We start from the raw sequence: 23,623 nt of genomic DNA, 5'->3' as shown, positions 1-23,623 counted from the left end.
ATATTAATATTTTTATATTATAAAACCAGAACAGAGAAAGAAAAATGTATATTTTAAATATACAATTAATAGTAATATAATGTAATATTTATATCAACATATTTTATATATAAATATTAATTACATATTTTAAATATAATATATATTTTTATCTCTTTCTCTGTTCTGGTTGTTTAATCAGGCATTTTTACTCCCTTCTTTTACACCTTTTCTGTATCTCCTTCTTCATTTTCCTCGCTCTCTGTCTCTCTCTCTGGATTAAGCCTCATACTTTCTTTGATTCTCTGCCTGGTCTTTTTTTTTTTCCACCCTTTTCATTTTTCTCTTTGTATAAGGTCTCCCCACCCAACCTTACCCTTTTTCCAGGGTTACTTAACAGTCAAATCAAACCACACCTGGTGGAAGTTCCAAACCACCAGTACAAGTAAGGAGATAAAGCAACCAGAGCCACAACAACAGAATGAACACAACGCACTCCCCAAACACTTCCTGAAGTCCCAGGACCTGGACAGTGTAGGGCCTGTTCCTAATATAGTCGGATTCGCAGGTGCAGGACACATAACAAGCTTTTAAAACATGTAAGAGGCAGAAACTTAGCCAAAATGATGAAACAGAAGATTTCTCCTCAAAAGAAATTCCAGGATGAAAATGAAAGTCAAAGAATTTCTCAAAACATATATAAACAATATATCTGAACAAGAATTTAGAATAACAGTCATAAGACTAATAGCTGGGCTTCAAAAAAGTATAGGAGACACCAGGAAATCTATTGTTACAGAGATCAAAGGCCTATGAAATAATCACGGCAAATTAAAAAATGCTGTAAATGAGATGCAAAATAACCTAGTTGCAGTGACAGAAAGGATGTAAGAGGTAGAGGAGAGAATAGGTGAAATAGAAGATAAAATTATGGGAAATGATGAAGCTGAAAAAAAGAGGGCAAGGAAATTACCAGACCATGAGTGGGGAATTAGAGACCTAAGTGATTCCATGAAATGAAATAATAACCATATCATAGGAGTTCCAGAAGAAGAAGAGAGAGAAAAGGGCATAAGTTTTATGTGAACAAATTATAGCTGATAACTTTCCCAATCTGGGGAAGGAAACAGGCATCCAAGTGCAAGAGGCACAGAGAACTCCCTTCAAAATCAACAAAAATGACATATCATAGTGAAACTGGCAAAACACAAATATAAAGAGAGAATTCTGAAAGCATCTAGAGACAAAGAGGCCTTAATCTACAAGGGCAGACACATAAGGTTAGCAGCAGACCTGTCCACTGAAATGTGGCAGGCCAGATGGGAGTGGCAGGAAATATTCAATGTGCTGAATAGGAAAACTGTCTGCAGCCAAGAATCCTTTATCCAGCAANAAAAATGTGACACTAAAAAAATAAATAAAAATAATGTGACACCAAGAAATGATTAAAATTTTGGGGGCCCTATCTCAGTAAGTTAAGTGTCTGACACTTGAAATCTGCTTAGGTCATGATCTCGCTCTTCTTGAGCTGGAGTCTAGTGTCAGGTTCTGAGCTGATGGCATGGAGCCTACCTGGGATTTTCTTTCTCCCTCTCTCTCTGCCCCATGCTCTCTCCCTCTCTCGCTCACTCTCTCTTTCTCTAAAATAAGTGAACATTTAAAAAATAGTTAATTAAAAAAAGAAATCTTAAAATTTAATATATNGGTTAGCAGCAGACCTGTCCACTGAAATGTGGCAGGCCAGATGGGAGTGGCAGGAAATATTCAATGTGCTGAATAGGAAAACTGTCTGCAGCCAAGAATCCTTTATCCAGCAAAGCTGTCATTCAGAATAGGAGGAGAGATAAAGGCTTTCCCAGACAAACAAAAACCGAAGGAGTTTGCAATCACTAAACAAGCCCTGCTGGACAGCCTAAGGGGTAATCTCTGAGTGGAAAAGCAGCAAAGCCTACAAAGGACCAGAGACACTACCACAAACATGAAACATGCAGATAACACAATGGCAGTAAATCCATCTCCTTCAACAATCACTCTGTAAATGGACTAAATGACACAATAAAAAGACATAGGGTATTGGGGCGCCTGGGTGGCTCAGTCGGTTAAGTGGCCAACTTCAGCTCAGGTCATGATCACATGATTTGTGGGTTCGAGCCCCGCATTGGGCTCTGTGTTGATGGCTAGCTCAGAGCCTGGAGCCTGTTTCAGATACTGTATCTCCCTCTCTCTCTGACCCTCTCTCTCTCTCTCTCTCTCTCAAAAATAAATAAAACATTAAAAATTAAAAAAAAAGACATAGGGTATCAGAATGGATCAAAAAAAAAAAAGAAAAACCAAGATCCATCTATATGTTGACTATAGAGACTCATTTTAGACCTGAGGACACCTGGAGATCGAAAGTGAGGAGATGGAGAACCATCTATCATGCTATTGGACATCAAAAGAAAGTTTGAGTAGCCATACTTATATCAGACAAACTAGATTTTAAAACAAAGTCCATAACAAGAGTTGAAGAGCATTATATCTTAATTGAGGGGTCTAGCCATCAAAAAGAGTTAACAATTATAAATGTTTAAGCCCCCAATGTGGAGAACCCAAATATATAAATCAATTTATCACAAACATAAATAAATGTATAGACAATAATACTTTGATTGTAGGGGACTTTAATATTCCACTTACTGCAATGGACAGTTCATCTAGTCAGAAAATCAATAAGGAAACAACGACTCTAAATGACAGATAAACTTCACAGATACATTCAGATTTTTCATCCAAAAGCAGCAGAATACACATTCTTCTTGAGGACACACGGAACATTCTCCAAAATAGATCACTTACTGGGACACAAATCAGCCCTCAACATTCATACCATGCATATTTTCAGATCACAGCACTATGAAAGTTGAAATCAACCACATAAAAAAATTGGAAAACCCCCAAATACATGAACATCCTACTAAAGAATGAATGGGTCATTCAGGAAATTAAAGAAGGAATTTTAAAATGTATGGAAGGAAATGAAAATGAAACCACGAAAGTCCAAACCCTTTGGGATGCAGCAAAGGCAGTTCTAAGAGGATAATACATTGGATTTCAGGCCTTTATCAAGAAACATGAAAGATCCCAAATACAGAACCTAACTTCACATCTAAAGAAACTAGAAACACAGCAGGGGGGAAAAAAAAGCCCAAAGCCAGCAGAAGAGAATAAAGATTAGAGCAGGAATAAACAATAATAGAATAGATAAATGAATCTAAGAACTGATATTTCAAAAGAGTAAATAAAATTGATAAACCCCTAGCCAGATTTCTCAATAAGAAAAGAGAGAGGACCCAAACAGATACAATCATGAATGAAAGAGGAGAAATCACAACAAACACCACAGAAATACAATTATTTGAGAATACAGTGAAAAATTATATGCCAACAAACTGGACAACCTGGAAGAAATGGACAAATTCCTAGACACCCACACACTATCAAAACTCAAAAGGAAAGAAACAGAAAATATGAACAGACCCATAACCAGTGAAGAAATTAAATTGGTTATCAAAAATCTCCCAACAAATAAGAGTCCTGGGCCAGATGGCTTCCTGGGTGAATTCTACCAGACATTTTAAGCAGAGTTCATACCTATTCTTCTAGGCTGCTCCAAAAAGAAAGAAACAGAAGGAAAGCTTCCAGACTCATTCTATGAAGCCAGCATTACCTTGATCACAAACCAGACAAAGACCCCACTAAAAAGGAGAATTACAGGCCAATATCCCTGAGGAACGTGGATGCAAAAATTCTCAACAAGATACTGGCAAGTCAGATTCAATAGTATATTAAAAGGATTCTGCAACATGATCAAGTGGGATTCATTCCTGGGCTGCAAGACTGGTTCAACATTTGCAAATCAACCAACATGATACATCACATTAATAGAAGAAAGGATAAGAACCATAGGATCCTGTCCGTAGATGCAGGAAAAGTATCTGACAAAATACATCATCCATTCTTGACAGAAACTCAACAAAGTAGGGATTGAGGGAAAATACCTTAACATCATCAAAGCCCATATATGAAAGGCCCACAGCCAATATCATCCTCAATGGGGAAAAACTGAGAGCTTTCCCCTGAGATCAGGAACATTACAGGGTTGTTCTCTTTCATCACTGTTGTTGGAAGTCCTAGCCCCAGCAACCAGACAACAAAACAAAATAAAAGGCACCGAAATTGAGAAAGAAGTCAAACTTTCACTCTTCACAGATGACAGGATAGTCTACCCGGAAGCCCAGAAAGACTTCACCAAAAACTGCTGGAATTGATACATGAATTCAGCATTTGCAGGATATATAATCAACATACAGAAATCAGTTGCATTTCTAATCATCAATAATGAAGCTATAAAAAGAGATATCAAGGAGTCAATCCCATTTACACTTGCACCAAGAACCACAAAATACCTAGGAATAAACCTAACCAAAGAGGTAAAAGATCTGTATGCTGAAAACTATAGAAAGCTTACGAAAGAAATTGAAGATGACACAAAGAAATGGAAAAATATTCCATGCTCATGGTTTGGAAGAACAAATATTGTTAAAATGTCGATACTTCCCAAAGAATCTACAGGTTCAATGCAATCCCAATGAAAATAGCACCAATATTCTTCACAGCTAGAACAACAATCCTAAAACTTTTATTGAACCACAAAAGACCCCAAATAGCCAAAGTAATGTTGAAAAGAAAACCAAAACTGGAGTCATCACAATCCTGGACTTTAGTCTGTATTACTAAGCTGTAATCATCAAGACAGTACAGTATTGGCACAAAAACAGACACACAGACCAATGGGATAGAATAGAGAACCCAGAAATGGACCCACAAATATATGGCCAACTAATTTTTGACAAAGCAGGAGAGAGTGTCCAGTAGAAAAAAAAATACAGTCTCTTAGCTGGGAGAACTAGACAGCAGCATGCAGAAGAATGAAACTGGACCAATTCTTACACCAAACACAAAAATAAACTGAAAATGGATGAAAGACCTAAATGCAAGACAGGAAACCATCAAGATTCTGTAGGAGAAAACAGGCAGCAACCTCTTTGTCCTAGCCCGCAGCAACTTCTTACTTGACATATCTCTGAAGGCAAGGGAAATAAAAGCAAAAGCAAACTATCTGGGACCTCATCAAGATAAAAAGCTGCTGCACAGCAAAGGAAATAATCAACCAAACTAACAGGTAACCGATGGAATGGGAGAAGATGTTTGCAAATAATATAATGGATAAAAGGGTAGTATTCAAAATCTATAAAGAACTTACCAAATTCAACACCCAAAAAACAAGTAATCCAGTGAAGAAATGGGCAGAAGACATGAATAGACACTTTTCCAAAGAAAACATCCAGATGGCAACCAGACACATGAAAAGATGCTCAACATTGCTCATCATCAGGGAAATACAAATCAAAACCACATTGAGATACCACCTCACAACTGTCAGAGTGGCTACCATAAACAACTCAGGAAACAACAGGTGTTGGCAAAGATGTGGAGAAAGGGGAACCCTCTTGCACTGTTGGTGGGAATGCAAACTGGTGCAGCCACTCTGGAAAACAGTATGGAGTTCCCTCAAAAAATTAAAATTAGAATTACCCTATGACCCAGCAATGGCACTACTAGGAATTTATCCAAATGACACAGGAGTGCTGATTCACAGGGACAGATACACCCCAATGCTTATGGCAGCACTATCAACAATAGCCAAAGCATGGAAAGAGCCCAAATGTCCATCGACTGATGTGTGGATAAAGAAGATGTGCTATATATTCACTATGGAATACTCCTCGGTGATTAAAAAGAATGAAATCTTGCCATTTGCAACAACATGGATGGATCTGGAGTGTATTATGCTAAGGGAAATGTGTCAGAGAAAGACAGATATCCTATGATTTCACCCCTATGTGGAATTTGAGGAACTTACCAGAAGACCACAGGGGAAGGGAAGGAATATTAAGATACAAACAGAGAGAGAGACAAACTGTAAGAGACTCTTAAATACAGAGAACAGACTGGGGGTTGATGGGAGTGGAGAGGTTGAGGGAAATGACTGATAGGAATTGAGGAGGGCACTTGTTGGGATGAGCACTGGGGGTTGTATGTAAATGATGAATCACAGAAATCCATTACTGCAGCCAAGGCTACACTGATTTGACATATATTTATATAAAAAAAGATTTAAAAAAATTACACAAGGCTAGGGGAGAAAACACCCTAACATGGGTAAGCTATATCCCAGTAGATTGCATACTTTTGTGTAATTTTCCTCCTTAAGAAAGCAAGTCTGTAGGTTGCTGGAGCAGAAGACAGCAAGCCTAGGTTAGAATAATTTGCACAGACTGAAGATATGGCCCTTTGCTCATGTGTGTTGGGAATATTTGTGTCTTTTTTGGGGGTGATGGTGGTGGAAGGAATGATAGTCTTCCAGCCAGAAGAATTTAGAAATATGTGTCCCCGTTGGCAATGTCTGCTTTAAGAAGTGACTGCATATTTCTTTTTTTTCTTAACTTTTTAAATGTTTGTTTATTTTTGAGAGAGAGAAACAGCACATGACCAGGGGAGGGACAGAGAGAGACAGAGAGACACTGAATCCGAAGTAGGCCCTAAGCTATCAGCACAGAGTCCAACGCAGGGCTCAAACTCACAAACTGGAAGATCAAGAAGTGAGCCAAAGTTGGACACTTAACCAACTAAGCCACCAGGCACCTGAGGTGACTCCATATTTCTAAACCAAAATATAAAAATAAAAAAACTAAAAAATAAAAGTGTACACTAAAGTATGTGTTATTGAATAAGGAATCTATACCTGCTTCATACAGGCTACATAAAAATTGATTTGGGGGAAATTTTCCCTTGGCTTAAATTCTGCTATGATCTAGTAGAAAAAAGAAGTTTAAAAATTGACTATAATGGGGGGAGGGGCGCCCTGGTGGTTCAGTTGGTTAAGCATCTGACTTCGGCTCAGGTAATGATCTCATGGTTCGCGAGTTCAAGCCCCACGTTGGCCTCTGTGCTGACACCCCAGAGCCTGGAGCTGCTTCAGATTCCTTGCCTCCCTCTCTCTTGTTCCTCCTGCATTGGCACTCTGTCTCCCTGTCTCTCAAAAATAAATATTAAAAAAATTCTTAATTGACTATACAGGAATAAAGAGGAAGTCCACAGTGGAGGGACCCAGCAGACGGCGCCTTAATCATGTGATCAGGATTCACGGCACCAACAACGGACGAATCAATGTCTTTAGGCTCCTGATATGATGCACTGAGAATCCAAATGTCTCTTCTGTGACAGTGCTGCCCCCAAATGCAAAGCCTGGAGGTCACTATGAGGACACATGGAGCCAGCCCAGACCGCAGGACAGCCCCCCAACAGCTGGACGTGAAAGTCACTAAAAGACGGATGCACTGCCAGGGGTTGAGCAGATCCAAGGACACTAGGGAGACCCCACCAGTAAATACGACGTCTGTTCCTGGACCAGAACCTTTTCCTATAAAGGACCCAAACCAAACCAGACCACCCAAGCCAAAGGGAAACCACTGGCAAACCTGAGTGGGGTTGGAGGGTTTGGAGGTGGTAACGAGTCACCATTAATATCCTAACTCTGATGACTGTGCTGTGGTTTTGTGGGAGAATATCTTTGCTTCTAGAAATTCCACATGGAACTAATTGGGTTTAATGCCCATTTCTCCCCTTTCTGTTTGAGACTCTTTAAAAACCATAAAAACAAACAAACAGAAAAAAAACCCAACCCAAAAGAGATGAGTATGTTTGCTTGGATCGGGCAGCCTGCCACTGCGATGTTTCCCCATCTTCCTTAGTTTTTAAGCAAAGGGGTTCTGTGTTGTGATTTTTCATCCTGTGGTTGATAAGGAAATTTCCCTCGGTTTCACGAGCCGCTCGCATTGGCCTTTGTTCTCGGAGCCCAATTTGAATGACACCGTTTCTGGTCCCCCATGGAAACGATGTGCAAGAGAAGTGTTCAAACGGCCAGTGAGAAGGGTCAGCGGAGCAGCCACCGCTCTGAACACAGCGGTTAAAAAGAGCAATCGGGGCCAGGTGGGCCGAGTGGGGAACCTGCCAGGGTGACCCTCACACAAGGTGCCAAGCCACCCCTGGTTCGGCGGGCTCCCTGTGGGTTTGGTTTCCACTGCGCCATCCTAGCAGGAAGGCCTTTCTCTACTTAAGACACATCAAAAAGCATCTTTAAAAAGCAGGGATCGGGGGCGCCTGGGTGGCTTAGTCGGTTAAGCATCTGACTTTTGCTTAGGTCATGATCTCGCGGTTCGTGGGTTCGAGCCCCGCGTCGGGCTCTGTGCTGACTGCCAGCTCAGAGCCTGGAGGCTGTTTCAGTCTGTGACTCCCTCTCTCTCTGACCCGCCCCTGCTCAGGCTGTCTCTTTCTCTCCTAGAAATANCCTGCCAGGGCTGCCTCATGGTGGGCGGGGGGTGGGGGGGGCACACTGGTTCTGCTCTGAATGGGCTTCTTGTAAGAGACATTCCTCTTGGGTTGGCTTAAGATTTATTTGGCCCAAGATGTAGTTTCAAGTGTATACACTTATCCAGAAATGAATGAATGAATGAATGAACGCATGATTGAATGAAAATGAATCAACAGATGTTGTTAGGCATTGAGTTAGGCACCCCTTTGGAAAGGAACATAAAAATGAGTTTTCTTTCGTAAAGGCGAGCTAAAAACTCATCTCAGACAGAAGCTTGCCCCCCTTCAGACAGGGCCCCCTCCTCCCTCAGACAGTTCCTCCTTCCTCCGAAGAAGGGTACACACTCCGCTCTCAGGCCTCCTCCCCTTCACACAGGCCCTCCTCCCCCTCAGACAGAGGCATCCTTCCCCGAAAACAGGCCCCTTCCCCCCTCACTTAGGTCCTTCTCCCCTAGACAGGTCCTGCCCCTCAGACTAGGCCCTCTCACATCAGAGTGGTCTCCCTCAGACAGGGCCTCCCCACTACAGTGGGGCCCTTCACCCGTCAGAACAGGCCTCCACCTCTCACTGAGCCTCCCCCTCTAACTGGACTCCACCCTCAGACAGGCCCTGCCCCCTCTCACCCAGCCTCCCCACTCTGGCTGGTCTCCCCCNGGGCAGGAGTGAGGAGTCAGCCCTGCCAGGCCCGATCTCCATCAGCAGTCAGGGGAGGGCACGTGTGCTGCGCTGGTCAGGAAGGGGAGGAAGGTGGAGACAGACAGACTGAAGGCAGAAAGGCCAGGGGAGAGGGAGGTACTGAGGCTGAAACAGAGGTGGGGAGAGAAGGAGCTGGAAAAGGAGAAGGCGCACCTCGGCTGGGGAGCCCACCCAGAAGGCCGAGAGAGGCAGAGACGGAGCCAGCCCTGGCCAGGCGGGGAGTCCCAAGGTGGGTGCAGAGGAAGGCTCCAGAAGCTTACCTTGCCCACACAGGAGTCCTTGACATCCACCCACACGGAATCGGCCACCACCTCCCTCTGGCCTTCGCTGTTAACGCAGGTGTAATAAACCAGCAAGCGGAAGGAAGGAATGAAGTCTGCAGTGATGATCAGGGGCAGTGCGATCACATCCTGGCCAAGCTCACGCTTCTGTCGGCCAACCTTCAACAGCTTCCCTTTGTTCATGATCTGGGGGAGACAGGTTGGCGTAAGGAGGAATCAGCAAGGTGAGGGGGGATGGGATGACCCTGGACGGGGGTGCTGCAGAAGGAGGAGGAAGGGCCTGGGGATCCTAGAGGGCACGGACCAGGTAGGTGTAGTAGTAAGGATCTTTCTTCTGGGTGGTGGTGGGGTCAATTCGCAGGTGGATGTTGACGTTGAGATCTTCCCCTGGCTTGAGCTCCATGCGAGGCACCGACAGGTGGAGATAGTTACTGCAGCTGCCCATGGTTTTGTAGGGCTGGGCGGTCATAGTCCTGGTGGCCTGTCGTGACTCTGGGATGCCTTCCTTCTTAGTGCTCACCTGGGCGAGGAAAGGGGGATGAGTGCCGGCCGCCCAAACGTGTCCATGTCCTAATCCCTGAGACCTTCTGTGGCCAGAGGGACTCTGCAAGCAGGATTAAGTTAAGGGTCTGAGGACGGGGAGGCTGTTTTGGAATATCCAGGTGGTCGCATGCAATCACTGGATCCTTAGAAGATAGCTATGCAGGTGGCCAGACCCCTGTGCAGAGGAGAACCCCTCTATGCAGATGAAAACATGTCTGTGTGAATGGCAAGATCCCCTGATGCAAATAAAAGGACCCCATTCCTCACAGGGCAGGATGACTGTGGCAGACGACAGAGTCCCTGCCTGCAATACAGTCCCCTATCTAGCAGGCGTGGGGCCAGAGGGGGGCAAGGACTCACAGTGACGGGCAGGGACACTGGTTTGTTGGGTGTGTTAATGATCAGCTTGGCCACGCCATCAGCCTGGGTCAAGGAGCGTGCACTGGAGTCCTGGGTCTCCACGGGGACGTTACGTGCTGGGGAGCCGTCCGGGTTGGTGACGAACACCTGTGGGTGCAGTGCAGGGGCAGCTGGAGAGGGTTCAGGTGGACCCAGAGGCGTGGCCGGTGCTCAGGAGCAGGGTGGAGGGTGCAGCCCCACCCCGGGTCTCACCATGAGGTCAAAGGGCATGCCTGGTTTGAAGAACTTGGACGTCTTGGTGAAGTGGATCTGGTAGGGGGAGGTCACGATGGGGATCCCGCTGCGCTCTGCCTCCACCATGTCGCTGCCTGAGGGGGCCAGCCATGAGGACAGGTTCCGGGGCCACCCCTCCAGTTGGACCACACCTTAGTCTGGGCCTCCTGCATCGGACTGGCTTCCTCTGTCAGACTGGATCCCCACCATCATACTGGGCCTCCGTGCTCAGACTGTACCTCCGCTACTACAGACTGGATTCCACCTTCGTTCTGGCCTCCCCTCCTCAGACTGCGACTCCTCTATCAGACTGGATCCCAATTTCATTTTGGGCCTCCCCCCTCAGACTGGGCCTCCTCTGTCAGATTGACTCCCACCTTCTTATGGGACTTCCTTTGCTCAGACTGGACCCCCGCTGTCAGACTGCATCCCACCTTCATTCTGACCTCCTGCCCGCCCCAGATTTGGCCTCCTCTATCAGACTGGATCCCACACTCCTACATGGCCTCCCCCATCAGACTGTGCTTTGTCCATCATACTGGCTGGCACCTTCAGTCTGGGTCTCATGCCTCAGATGGGGCCTCCTCGGTCAGACTCGATCCCAATTTCATTTTGGACCTCCCTACTCAACTGGGCCTCCTCTGTCAGACTGGCTGGAACCTTCATTCTGGGCCTTCCCCATCAGACTTGGCCTCCTTGGTCAGACTGGATCCCAAGTTCATAACTGGCCTCCCCCATCAGACTGTGCCTCGTCTGTCAGACTGTCTGGTACCTTCAATCTCGGTCTCCCTCCTCAGACTAGATCCCAGTTTCATTTTGGATTTCCCCCACCCCCGCCCAGAATGGGTCTCCTTTGTCTAACTGGGTATCACTTCCACCTGGGCTTCCTCTCTTACACTTGGCCTCTGCCCTCAGACTGGTTATCCCCTGTCACACTGCAATCCACCTCCATTCTGGGCCTCTGCCCTCAGACTGGGCCTCCCCCCTCATTTGGGTCTCTTTCCTCAGACAGGGCCTCACCTGAGTGCAAGATAACAGTGACGGACACGTACAACGACTTCCCCACAAGGGCATCTGCTCTGGAGGGTTCTACCCCGGCCAGCAGAACCTTTCGTTCCAGCCTGGCATCCCCAGTGCCGTCATTGATCTGGGAGAGGAAAGGAGGCTCAGAGAAGGGGAGGGGATCCGGTGAGGGAGGGGCAAGTCCAAAGTGGAGGAGGCTGGGGGGAGGGGGCGGGCAGAGCACCTGAACACGGGTGAGGGACTGGGGCAGCGAAATCCTNCTGTCTTACATCCACATTAGAATATTATTACCAGTATTAAATATTATTATTATAAATTGTGTTTAATTTTTTGTATGAATAGCTAAGATAGTCATAGGGTTCAACACCTAAAGGGCCCAAGTAGATGTACAAGGAAAAGGCAATTTGCCTCCTCTTCCTGTTGCCAGCCACTCTGGTCTCACATGCCGCAGTGCCACCAAATCCCTTGTTTACTTTCACAGGTATGCGTTGTTAAATGTTTGCAAGTTTTAAAAACAAATTACCAGCATTTTCTGCATGCTCTTCTTCCTGGTCTTCCTGGGTCACACCTTGCTTTTTTCATAAACCATATCCCTTCCAGATCTTTTACTATCAGTGCCCAGAGAGCTTCCTTGTTCTTAGAGGCAGCTGCCTCCTGTTACATTGTGTGCAAGTAACCGGCCTCTTCCCAATGGACAGACTTCCCTGGTTACAAGCCATGCCCTCTCCAGTGAGTAGTCTTGAGCCTGCATCACTTTCCAGCTCTGAACTTATTAGTGGTATACTTTGGGCACTTGATTAATAACCACTCTGCACCTCAGTTTCCCCAGGTCAGATGAGGCTGTATTAGCACACACTTCACAGCTATCATCGCCGTGAAAGGACATGACCCTGGACCAAGTGCTACTTGCATTAGTAACCCTGCAAGATATTGCTGTCTTTCCCTCCGTGATTGTACTGAATTACATACTTTCTGGCCTTGCAGGAAATTGCTGGATTTCCCCACTGCCTCACATTGTCAGCATGTTGGCAAAGCTTTGCATTTTTGCCTCAGTGTCATTTCGATGTGTGTCTGTTGGATTCCCAGCAAGTTGTGCAGTGGGGGAGGGGGTTTGTAAAGTCCATGTCACAGGAGGCAACAGGTATTTGGTGGGGGTGTCCCGATCTCTGAAAGGCCTGGTTTCCAAGGTTCCAAAGAAGGGGTTAACGGGCAACCCGGCTCTGATTTCCTGTAAACCAGCCTCCTTTCCTGGCCTAGGCTGCATGCCTGGAGTGGGGGAGGTGTGCAGACACAGAACAAACCTGGACCCTGTCTACTTTGATTGCATCACCCCTTCTTTGGAAGGAGTGAGGAGGCAAGCACCTGCTTACTGTCCAGAAGTTTGAGATTCGACTTCTCAAGCAGGGGTTGGGGTACCTCCTAGGGTCCCCCAAAGCTCCCTGACTCCATTTTCTTCCCCCACCCCCTTTTCTGGTTTCATTATAGCCNATATACTCTACAGCAACTGGGGACTTGTAAAAACACACCTTTGTGACCCTACAAAATTATGGTGTGGAATACATGCATGCACGCTGGTGAGCTGGTCTTCATAAGACTCAGATGTAGCACTTTATCTATGTCATGAAACTCATTTCCTCGGCATCCCTATTTTACAGACCAAGAGTCTGAGGGCTTTGGCCACTTGCCCAAGATCCTCTAGGTGGGAGGAGCTGCAATTTGAATCCAGGCAGCCGGGGGTCCAGGGTTCATGCTCCTAAGCTGTAGGAGTCTCTGACTGCTGTTGTAAGAAGTGACCACAAACCTGGTGGCTTAAAATCACACCTATGTATTATCTTATAGGCTGGAGGGCTGAAGTCTGAAGTCAAGGTGGGGGCAGGGCTGTGTTCCTTAGGGAGGCTCCAGTGGAGGGAATTGGGAATCCACTTCCTGCCTTTTTGGGCTCCTAGAGGCCCCTGCACTCCTTGGCTGGGGGGAGGGGCGCTTTCTCCAGCCCCACACACATCCCTCCTGCCTGTTTCCTTGTGTCTCTCCTTGTCTGACTGGGACCCTGCTGCCTCCCTCTCCTACGGTCCCTGGTGGTGACATGGGTCATCCAGGATCACCTCCCATCTCAGGGGCTTTAGCTGAATCCCATCTGCCAAGTGCCCTTTACTGTGTCATGTAACAACCTCGCAGGTTCTGGGGGTGGGGATGTGGACATCTGTGGACAGCCGTGATCCTGCGCACCCCTGCACGCACAGGGAGTTCAGCACCGACCTCCTACGGTCACGTCCTTCCCTGCTTTGCCTTCTCCTCGGCTCCCACAGGCACTTGCGTGAAGTCCAAGTGTTGTCTTTAGGCTTCTGCCAGCTGTTCCCCACCCTCCCCGCCGCCCTCTCGGCCCCAGCCAGCCCTGCAGTGCGCCTGGCCGGCTATTCTGGGCTTCTCTGCCCTGCTCACATAACTTGCTCAGTCTGCAACGCCTTCTCACTTCCTTGTCTGGCTGGGCTATTTATTCATCTGGGCCCCGTTATACTTGTTTCTGTTTGCAGGAAGGCTTGACACCCCCTCCCCCCCATCATCCCAGGCCTGTGCCCCCCGCTGAGAACTGTCTGCTAACAGGCACTCTGCCTGAAAGGTGGGCTGGGGAGAGGGGAGAGAACATCATCTCTGGAGCTGCCCACGTGGGGACACAGGTGCGCTGCTAACCTGAGGTCACTCCTGAAGGTTCAGGGCAGCCTGCGAAAGGTTAGGCTCATGCCATTATCTCATGTGTGATAGTCAGTGGCCTAATGAGAACCTCATTTTACATGTTAGGAAACAGAAGTGATACCTCATACCCAGGCCCACACAACAAAGGGCAAGGTGGGTTTGGGGAGTTAGGAAGAATTGGTCGGAGGGAGTCTAGGTGCGGAGGGGCAGAGCGGTCGGTGGTAAAGTGCAGCCCTGAGGCCAGACTGCTAGTGTTTTGAGTCCTGAGTTTCGCAGCTCATCAGCTGTGTGACCTCGGGCAAGCTACTTAGGCTCTCTGTGTCTCACAGGTTTTTTAATAGGCTTCCATTGACCCTGGAAGCCTTAGAAGAGGGTGTGGCACACACCAGCCACTGGGTGGCGTTAGGCAGGACTCCTTGACACCTCAGTGCGCACTCCTCGTGTGTCTAGCAACCAGCATGTTTTCCTCACCTCCAGCCTCTGCACACGCCGTCCCTCCCCTGGGCCTGGGGTCCTTCTCCTACTTCTCTCTTCACCTTCCCCCCACTTCCCAGGCTGGGCCGCGGCCCTGTGAGGGAAGCGTTTGGTGACTCATCCTTGTCCCTGCCAGCCCCCCACCCCCAACTGTGAGCCCCTTGAGGGTGGAGCCTGGGTGGGTCTTGGTCACTGCTCTGTCCTCAGCACCCAGCTCAGGGCCTGGTAGGGAACAGCTGCTCGACTGACATTTACAGAAAGTGGAGGGGGCGACTGATACTGCCACCTCCCCCGCCACCCATGAATACAGGTTTCTCAATTGTAAGCAAACCTCTGTGTTAGATCTCAACAGCCAGAAAAAGGCAAGAAACCAGGCTAGCAAAAACAGATCGGTCATTATTGTGCAACTGCAAGTGGCAGATGGCTCCGGGGTGGGGACAGGATTGCCCAATACTTGTGGGAAGTGGGGCGCACTCTTCTCAATGGGCTCTGGGGCTTAAGGCTCAGGGGGCTGGGCGCTGCAAGCCCCCAGGCGCCCTCTCCCCCCTCCCCCTCCTGGCGCTGTGGGAGCCTGCGGGAGTGAGGAATGTGAGGAGGGGTGGGAGCAGGCGGGAGAGGAGCGCCGGTCCCAGATGCCGGGATGATCACAACAGTTCCCGCCCGCTCGCTGTTTTGTTGACTTTGGACAGGCCTTCCCGGAACCCAGAATCGGTCATTCTAGAGGCAGATAACAAAGAGGTGGCTCAGGATTTGAGGGGGACTATGCCCCGCCCCCGCTCGTGCCCATCAAATCCAACCCTAGAGCTGTCCGGCCCTGCCCCCGGCCTCGCCCCGCTCACACTTGCTCCGTTTGCATGTCCTCCTCGTCCTCCTGAGGCAGCTGCAGGTACGGGTTGTCGCCTGCTGGCTGGAACTTGTAGCCAGTGAGCACGAAGAAGGCGAGAGTGGAGCCTTCCACCAAGAGCTGCGGGTCGAGGGCAGGAGGAGTGTCAGGCACAGCCCCTGTCCCCCTCAGGCACTGTGCGGCCCACCCTCCCACCTGCCTGTGGCTCCCGTGTCCACCTGGTACAGCCACTGCCACTGGAAGGGGACGGCCACCCGCAACAGGATGGCGATGATCCTCGTGAAATAGACGTAACAGATGACCTGCAGGGGCAGGGACAGATGGCAGGGAGTTGGGGCTCAGAGTGACGGCTGATGGCAGAGGGAAGGGTGAGAGTGCTTATGCCAATGGGTTGGTTGGACCCCCCCCTGCAAGAAAAAGACACGACCCCCCCCCCAAAACCAAAACCTTCCCCTAGTGAGAACGGGGCTCCTACCATGATGTAGTAATGCCGAAAGAGCTTCAGCTTGGCCAGGTTCACTGCCACTGAGATGTACACAGAGAGTGGGGTTAGGGGAAGGAGGCTGGGGCCACTGGACGGGCCGGGGAGTGGTGGTGGAGGAGGGAGTGGTGCGGGGGGCAGAGAGAACATCTTGGGGAGGGGTCGAGGGGCAGGAAACCTGGAGGGGGCTGTTTGGGGTGGGGGCGCAGGACAGGGAGAAGGTAGAGAGGCAGGAAGGCAGGGAGAGAAGGGCCATCCAGGCATCAGAAAGAGGGGCCTGGAGCGGGACAGGGGCTGGGGGCCCAGAGGGTCCCGGGACCAGGGGTCTCACCCTTTCCATCAGTGCCAGATGCGTCCTGGAGGTGCCGGATGGACCTGGAACGGGGCAGGGGACACAGGGAGCCGTCAGCACTACCCCTGGCCATGTTTGTGGTGGCTGGCGGGGGCCGGGGGGTCAGGGTCTCAGCCTCCGGCAGGGCTCACGCGTGGGACCCTCACCAGACCACAGGGAAGAGAATGGCGCCACAGCAGATGAGATCCACCAGGAAGAGGGTCTCCTTCCAAAGCCTGTAGTCGCTGGCACCCTCCTCGCGGGACTCAATGATAATGTAGGCCACATTGGCCAGGACCTGCCGGCGGCATGGGCTGGGTAGATGTGCCCCAAGGGCGCAGGTGTGCCTGCACCCATCCCCACCCACCGGCCTGGGGCCTCCCGTGCACCTGCAGGGGAATCACGATCCCAAAGATCTTCTTCTCCTTGTCTGACAGGACATACTTCACGAAGGCCCAGCCAGAGCCGATCAAGGCGATGGTGATGAAGAGGAGAGCACCCTTCAGCCTGGGGGGAGCGTGTGTGGTAAGAGGGGTGGCCCCCCTCCCCAGCCCACCCCCTCAACCTGCCGCAGAGAAGGGCACTCACAGGTGTGTGATGTAGTGCATGACGGCGAGGCCTTCGATGGGGTGACCCTGGCTGTTGATGAAGTAGTAGTTGATCTGGAGGTGGATGCATGGACAGTCAGACAGACGGACGGACGGGTAGGTGGACAGTGACAAGTGTGAGGCTAGCGATGGTTTAGGAACGTGGACGATCACTGTCGCATGGTGGCCAGAAAGTGGACAGAGCTGACAGTTACACTCAGGACGTGGCAGGGGGACTCAGAGATGGCCGTGACAACATAGGGGTGGATGGCGGGAATGACAGATGGGCAGTCACGGCCGTGACAAAGGCAGGGACATCACAGCTGGGTGGATGGGTGATGAGACAGTGGGATGATCAGTCCAGGGGAGAGTCAGAGCTGGGCCAGTGGACAGTCACAGCTGGACAGAAGGACAGGCAAGCAGCTGAGCTGGGTGGACAGTTGGTGGCCACAGTACAAAAATGGCTGGACATGTGGACAGTGGGACGAATGGACTCCCAAGCCCAGGGTCTGCACAGATTTGGGGAGTGGGCTGCACGGGCTTCTTCCTGAACCCAGAGACCCCAGCCCACCCCCTTCTGTTCTGGGCCCAAGATCTCACACTGTGGAAAAGGAGGGAGATGCTCTTGGTGAAAGCCAGGGCTGCCATGAGCCAATGGATCTTGAAGACGTTGTACCTGGTGGTGGGGGATGGGGGTGTGGTCAGGGACAGAAAGGGGTGGAGGGCATGAGTTAGGGGCAGGGATGGGAGGGTATGAAGAGAGGAGGTAGGGGCCCCCCAGGCATTACGTGTTCTTGCAGAGGATGGACACCCAGAAGATGCCAGCGGCCAGGAAGCAGGCAGACATGACCATATACAGCTTGAAAAGGGGAATTTCCGCTGCTGACAGGAAGCCCTCAGGGTTCCTCTCCCGGATCATGACCTGGGGAGGGGGCAGTGGTGGGTGGTGGGGATGGCTCATGCCAGCTCTGGATGTGCAGAGCCGTGAGTAGGAGTCTCGCTCTCCCACTCTCAGGCTCCCCCTCTCCGTGCCTCGGTCTTCCCATCTCCCAGATGGGTACATCGGCCTTGCATTCCACAGCATGGCCTCAGGGAGGCTGTGGCACCGCCGCCTCGCATCTGCTCACCGTGATGTCAAACGGCCGCTCCTGGCCCGGCTTGGAGTTGTAACAGTTGTGGAAATTGAGGCTGTACTGGCCTTCCTCAGCCTGGGAGCCGATCACCACGTGGAACTGGGGGGCGGGGGGACAGACAGAGGGAGTGGAGGCCTCAGCCTGGGAGTCCCCACTCTGGGGGGAGGTGGGGCTGCAGGTGCTCACAGACACTCACGCTGAAGTTGTAGGAGTTGTTGAGGTGCCCAAGACCCAGAACCAGTTCCTTGTCCTCGCTGGGGCCCTGAGGGGACAGAGTGGTGCATGGAGCACCAGGGACCCCCCGCCTGGGTCCCTGTATGCCCCTGAAAAGACCTTCCCCGGACCTGCTGGGCTTCCTGAGACACTGTGGGTTTTGACTTGGTCTTGTCGAGCGCAGGGGTGGTCCCTGTAGGGGACAAGGGCATGAGTTTAGAGGTGGACGGACAGATGGACAGCAGAAAAACGGGAGGCGGCCCAGAGCAGCCCTGGCCATCTCCCCTCTCCCCGCTCATATGGCCAGCCTCACTCACCACTGTCCACTTTAGGGGTGACTGTGTGCACTGGCGCTGGGGGCCCTGGTTCAGAAGGCGCTTCGGGGAGGAGCCCAGGAGAGATGAACAGCTTCTTCTGCTCCCCATACTTCCTCACCTGGACCCTGGGGTGAGGGTGGGGACCGTGACAGTGAGGCCAGGAGGCTGAAGGCTTGGGTCACGCACACCACCTGTACAGAGGGACTCAATGGGCCCTTGGGCCCGTGGGATCTCCTTTTTGAGGGCCAGCTCAGGCTGAATCAGTGGTCACACAATTCCAGCACTGGCCGTCGCCTGTCAAGATGGCTGCCACGCCTGTGAGATGCCTGCACCCGGGACTGTCACTTCCCATGAGAGTGGCTTACTCAATTCTACTTAAGTGCATTATTTTAAATGAAAATGTGTCTATACAGGGGCGCCTGGGTGGCTTAGTCGGTTGAGCGTCCGACTTTCGCTTAGGTCATGATCTCGCAGTTCGTGGGTTCGGGCCCGCGTCGGGCTCTGTGCTGACTGCCAGCTCAGAGCCTGGAGCCTGTTTCAGTCTGTGACTCCCTCTCTCTCTGACCCTCCCCTGCTCGCACTGTCTCTCTCTCTCTCCTAGAAATAAATAAAAAACATTAAAAAAAAAAATGTCTATACACATGCTACATGGTACCGTTGGACTCTGGTGCCAGGCTGCCTGGGTCTAAATCCCAGTTCCTGGGCCTCAGTTTCCTCATCTTTAGAATGGGGATAATAATAGTATGATGAATCGCTGAGTTAACACCTGTAAAAGCTTGCAGGATGCTGCCTGGAACATAGGAAGCATTCAACAAGCATGAACGACTGCTGTGGATTCTCACAACACTCCTCTGTGTCCGTGTCTTCTGCCCCAAGACCCCAACACTTCTTGGGTACCCTGCCCCTCTCTTCCTGTAATCAGAAGGCTGGTGGAGAAATTGAAAAGCAAGTGGCTTTTCACATAAGTTCTTTCAGCTGGTTTCCGATCCCACCTGCTCAGCGCATGTGGGCAGCACACCCAGGGAAACACAAACGATAGGGCCCTGGACCATCAACTTACCGCAGATCCTTGGTGTCAATGAGGAAGAGTACCAGGAGGTTGCTACTGTTTTTCTGGAGAGGACAATCGTGGGGGTCCCGGGTCTGGGGAGTGGGTAAGAGGGCGCCTTGGTTATGGCCTCCCGATAGCCCACCCCCACCCTGCCTCTTCCCTGTGTACCCTGCAAGGGAGGGTCACTTCTTGCTCCCCTCTCTGGGAGAGAACAAGGGCCTCTGGGCTCCAGATGTAAAGGACAGACATCCCAGGCCCCTCTCACCCCCTCCACACCTCCCCCTGCACTCACTGAGTAGGATCGAGCACTGCCAGATCGGACCCGAGTCAGACTGAACCCCACCTGGAAGGTGGAAAGAAAGGGGCATGAAATGAGGGATTCCGCAGGGACCTCGCCAAGGGACCTCTTTGAGAAGCAAGAGAAATACAGCCTCAAATTTACTAAACACCTTCCTATGTGCTAGGTCCCACATTCACTCATGGAATTTTCCAGCACACCATCCTGCCCTTGACTTCTCACACTCTTAACTCCGAACCATCTCTCTACATGGATGTCACTTCCCTAGGGAGACCCGTCGCTGGTCCTCTGGACCCAGCCCATCCTGTTTCCACCCAATTAAAACGTTGACGTAATAATGCCCTCCCTCCATCAACCCAGGCTCAGGGCTAGCACACATTGCAGGAGATTTTGTTATTCCCAGGTTACAGGTGAGGAGCCTCAGAGGGGCCAGCGGACTTGCCCAAGATCACACGGGTGAGAGGCAGAGCTACAAACTGAGGACTGGGGGCTCGGAAACGTGTGCTCTTCACTCTCTTCTAGCAAAATCCTCGAAGCCCCTCACCAGCGGGGCCTTCTCTTCCGTCTCCGGGAGGCCCAGACGCAGGACGCTCAGGTTCACCTCGAGGGAGCCTTTGGCATAGAAGCCGAAGCTGTTCAGCTGGATGTGCGCTCGCTTCTCCCCCTACCGGAGACCAAGGAGGCAGAGGCAGCTCAGACTTCTTTCCACCAATTCCGCCCCACGGCTCAGGCGCCAGGTTCCCCTAAGGGCACGGCCCCCTCCTGGTACCCCTAGATTTAGGACAGGTCCAGAGAGTAATGGGAGAGGCTGAGAGGGCCTTCCTGAAGGCCATGTCCCCAGACGAATCCCAGGTAGAAGGGTAGCCCCAGATCCAGCCACCGTTCTGCGAGTCCAGCAACAGAAAGCCTGGGGCCTTTGCAAGTCTCCGCACCGGGTGAACACCAGCCCAAAAGCAGAGTTATAGATCTTCGTGCGCCAAGCTCTGACCTCCCGGTTTGTAGATTCCAACTGAATCCCCAAGATCCCAGTGACTACCCAGAGGACCCCATCCTAGAAAACCCAGGGACTCCCCTGGGCGGCGCCAAGGATGCCTGCGTCCCCAGAGCAATCCCAAGAATTTAGAGGGCAAGGAGAGGGGGGAGGTGGTCCTTGGAGCTGAAGACCCACCCCCCCAATGGGCGGGGCACAGACCAGCGCAGCCAGCCGGGCTGCGCCACCAGAGAGACTGAGGGGATTCCTCGGGCTAGACCACTACGGGCCTGGCGGCGGGGGGCGCCGGACCGCTCCATCCCGCGTAAGAAGAGGGGGAGGTAGGACGAGACCACTCCAAACCAGGGTCTTCTTTGGGACAAAACTGCCACCCCGCCCGAGCCCGCCACGCGGCGGGACTCACCGTCAGAGCCAGTCGGTGGATGCGCCCAGAACAGCCACCCAAGAGCAGCAGCAGAAGTAGCCCCTGCCCCCACTCCAGGGGGCTCCGGGGGGCGAGCCCCCTCCTCTCGCTCACTGCCATCTCTGGAGCCGCCACCTCCCCTGACACCGCCTCTGACGCCCCCACCGCTAAGGGGTGAGCCAATCGCCGCACGATGGGGGCTGACCCTCCGGCATTTCCAGCACATCCAGCCAATCAGTGAGTGTTTCCTAGAAAAATCCGCATCCCCACCCCCTCACGACACCAAATGGACAACACCGACTCCGAATGGGGTGCTGATAATGCTTAACCCCGCCTCCGCTCTCACCAATCACTAGAAAGATTGTCCCAATATAGGTTGACAAACAGTTCATCTGACCAATTGTGATGGATCTGATATCCCGCCCTTGAAGCGAAATTCCTTCATCCACGCCCAACTGAAGATCTGTCCAGGACTACATTACCCAGAATGCAGTGAGAGCAGACAGCGCAACAGGGCATTCAATAAACTACATTTCCCAGTATCCCCAAGGACGGACTTCCCCTTTTCACGCCGGGGAGGTGGCTCCCAGCCAGAGCACAGACTTTTGGTAAACACACGCATCTGCCGAGGCCTGTCCTTTTCTAATCTTCCAGATCCAAGGAGGCCTAAACGTAGCCCCAGGTTAAATCTTGACCCTAGGATGACCTATGAGCCTGGGCTGAATCCCAGCTTTAGGCGGAGCCTCCCACCCTAGAATGAGGCAACTAGAAGCCCATCCACAGATCCCAAGCTGGACTTCTCGATGGGCTGAACACCAACCCCAGGCTGTGTCCCTACCTGCAACTGAGCCCCGACATCAGCCTGAAATCCAGACTTCCCCACTCCCTTCTGACCCTCAACCTACACTGAGCCTTAATCTCTGGTTGGCCCCTCCATTTGGAGTCCTAACCTCAGACTAGGCCTGACCTCTTGGACCCTAGTTTGAGTCCAAGACCCCCTACTGGGTTGCTGACCCCTCCATGCAGCTTCTGACCCGTCTGAGATCCCAACCCAACTGTGGTGCCGACCTGGCACAATTTGAGGTCAGGGCTGAGACTCTAACACCAGGCTGAGCCACTGATTGATTCATCTGGTCCCCCAGCCCCTGGAGCACAGCCCACTTTACAACTTGAGGTTTTCTAGCTCAGAAGCCACCAGCAGGTGGGGCCAGGTCCCCCACAGGGCCATCTGTCCCAGTGTGGGCTCCTGGGACTATTCTCTGGGGCTCCCAGGTGTGTCTACTGAGAACCTGGGAGCTTAGAGCCTAACTTGTGCCTGGGGGCTCTGGGGCGTCTGTCACCTCTGTAGACATTAAGGACCAAAGTCTGGAGACAGGAGGGTGGGAGCTGCAGGATTCTCTCTCCTTTCATCCCAGTGCCTTAAAGAGATTAACGAGGTGCGAACAAACTTTTATGAAGGAGGTGACACACTTCCAACCCCCAGAGTCCAAGTGTCTGGAGGGAGAGGTGGAGTCGGAACCAGGATCGGTACAGACTAGGAAACCTGATTGGGTCTTAATGGATGCGACTGGAAAATGGGCAGGTGGAAACAAGAACTGGTTGAGAGCCGAGGAAAGACCTGGGCCAGGTGCCCCAAGGACGGCCCGTCCTCAGTTTCCCGGTGCAGACTTCAGGAGGAGGTGGGAAGGCAGGATGCGGTGGGGCGCTAATGGACCAGGCCTTGGCACGGACGCGTTCCGGGCAGGATCGAAGTCCTCCCATCCGCCCTGTGGCCGGAGGGAACGAGACCATTAGTGGGACGAGCATAGATGTCTGGAGCCCAGTCGGCCCACAAGTGCGGGGTGACCTCAGGTTCTCCCACAGAAGGGGTGGGGGAAGGACCTCTCGGGTTGGGGTTTTAATGTCTTGGCCCTTTAAGGAATGGTTGAAGGAAAAGAGAAAAAGTAAGAACAGCCCCAGGCAGGGCAGGCGTGGAGCGGATTAGAGGAGCCTGGGGGATTTGGAAAATGGGTGGGGGTCCTTTAAGGGGTCGGTCCAGGGGCATCGGATGGCAACTTTCCTTTAAGAGGGGGCGGGGCGTCCGTAGGACCCCGCCTCCTTGGGGGTCCCGCCTTTAGGGCGCTGTTCAGGGGCTCCGCGCAGATGGGGGGCGTGGCAGGGCCCCCGGGGCGGGGCCGAG

General features: G+C 51.3%; 3 protein-coding genes across 3 annotated transcripts in view; 1 reads left to right on the top strand and 2 right to left on the bottom strand.

Moving 5' to 3' along the window:
• Positions 1–12,654, bottom strand: part of LOC144219990 (complement C3 alpha chain-like) — a 34,437-nt gene extending 21,783 nt beyond the window's left edge. The window contains exons 1-7 of the mRNA XM_077750131.1: positions 12,644–12,654; positions 11,854–11,890; positions 11,628–11,754; positions 10,587–10,702; positions 10,335–10,481; positions 9,736–9,951; positions 9,411–9,617 (exon numbers count right to left, since the gene is read on the bottom strand). Of these exons, the coding sequence (XP_077606257.1) occupies positions 9,411–9,617; positions 9,736–9,951; positions 10,335–10,481; positions 10,587–10,702; positions 11,628–11,754; positions 11,854–11,890; positions 12,644–12,654 (861 nt within the window). The remainder of the gene's footprint in view (positions 1–9,410; positions 9,618–9,735; positions 9,952–10,334; positions 10,482–10,586; positions 10,703–11,627; positions 11,755–11,853; positions 11,891–12,643) is intronic.
• A 2,701-nt stretch (positions 12,655–15,355) lies between these two features.
• On the bottom strand, positions 15,356–21,603 carry GPR108 (G protein-coupled receptor 108). The gene is made up of 18 exons (XM_077776436.1): positions 21,445–21,603; positions 20,595–20,714; positions 20,045–20,095; positions 19,762–19,844; positions 18,702–18,826; positions 18,516–18,577; positions 18,368–18,433; positions 18,166–18,270; positions 17,827–17,960; positions 17,639–17,714; positions 17,040–17,113; positions 16,841–16,958; positions 16,619–16,749; positions 16,452–16,495; positions 16,115–16,164; positions 15,858–15,941; positions 15,635–15,759; positions 15,356–15,512 (listed from the first exon to the last, which is right to left on the bottom strand). Exons 1-18 carry the CDS (start codon positions 21,562–21,564, stop codon positions 15,440–15,442), a joined length of 1,641 nt encoding a protein of 546 aa, XP_077632562.1. The 5' UTR covers positions 21,565–21,603; the 3' UTR covers positions 15,356–15,439.
• Positions 21,604–21,824: 221 nt separating this feature from the next.
• Positions 21,825–23,623, top strand: part of TRIP10 (thyroid hormone receptor interactor 10) — a gene marked incomplete at its 5' end in the record, with an annotated part of 11,537 nt that continues 9,738 nt past the window's right edge. The window contains 1 exon segment of the mRNA XM_077750045.1: positions 21,825–22,052. Coding sequence (XP_077606171.1) covers positions 21,825–22,052 — 228 coding nt within the window.

Source organism: Crocuta crocuta, unplaced genomic scaffold (genome assembly GCF_008692635.1).
Source record: "Crocuta crocuta isolate KB4526 unplaced genomic scaffold, BGI_CrCroc_1.0 scaffold110, whole genome shotgun sequence".
Lineage (NCBI taxonomy): Eukaryota > Metazoa > Chordata > Mammalia > Carnivora > Hyaenidae > Crocuta > Crocuta crocuta.
The sequence above is the reverse complement of the archived record's forward strand: the minus strand, read 5'-3'. Positions and strand labels throughout refer to the sequence as shown.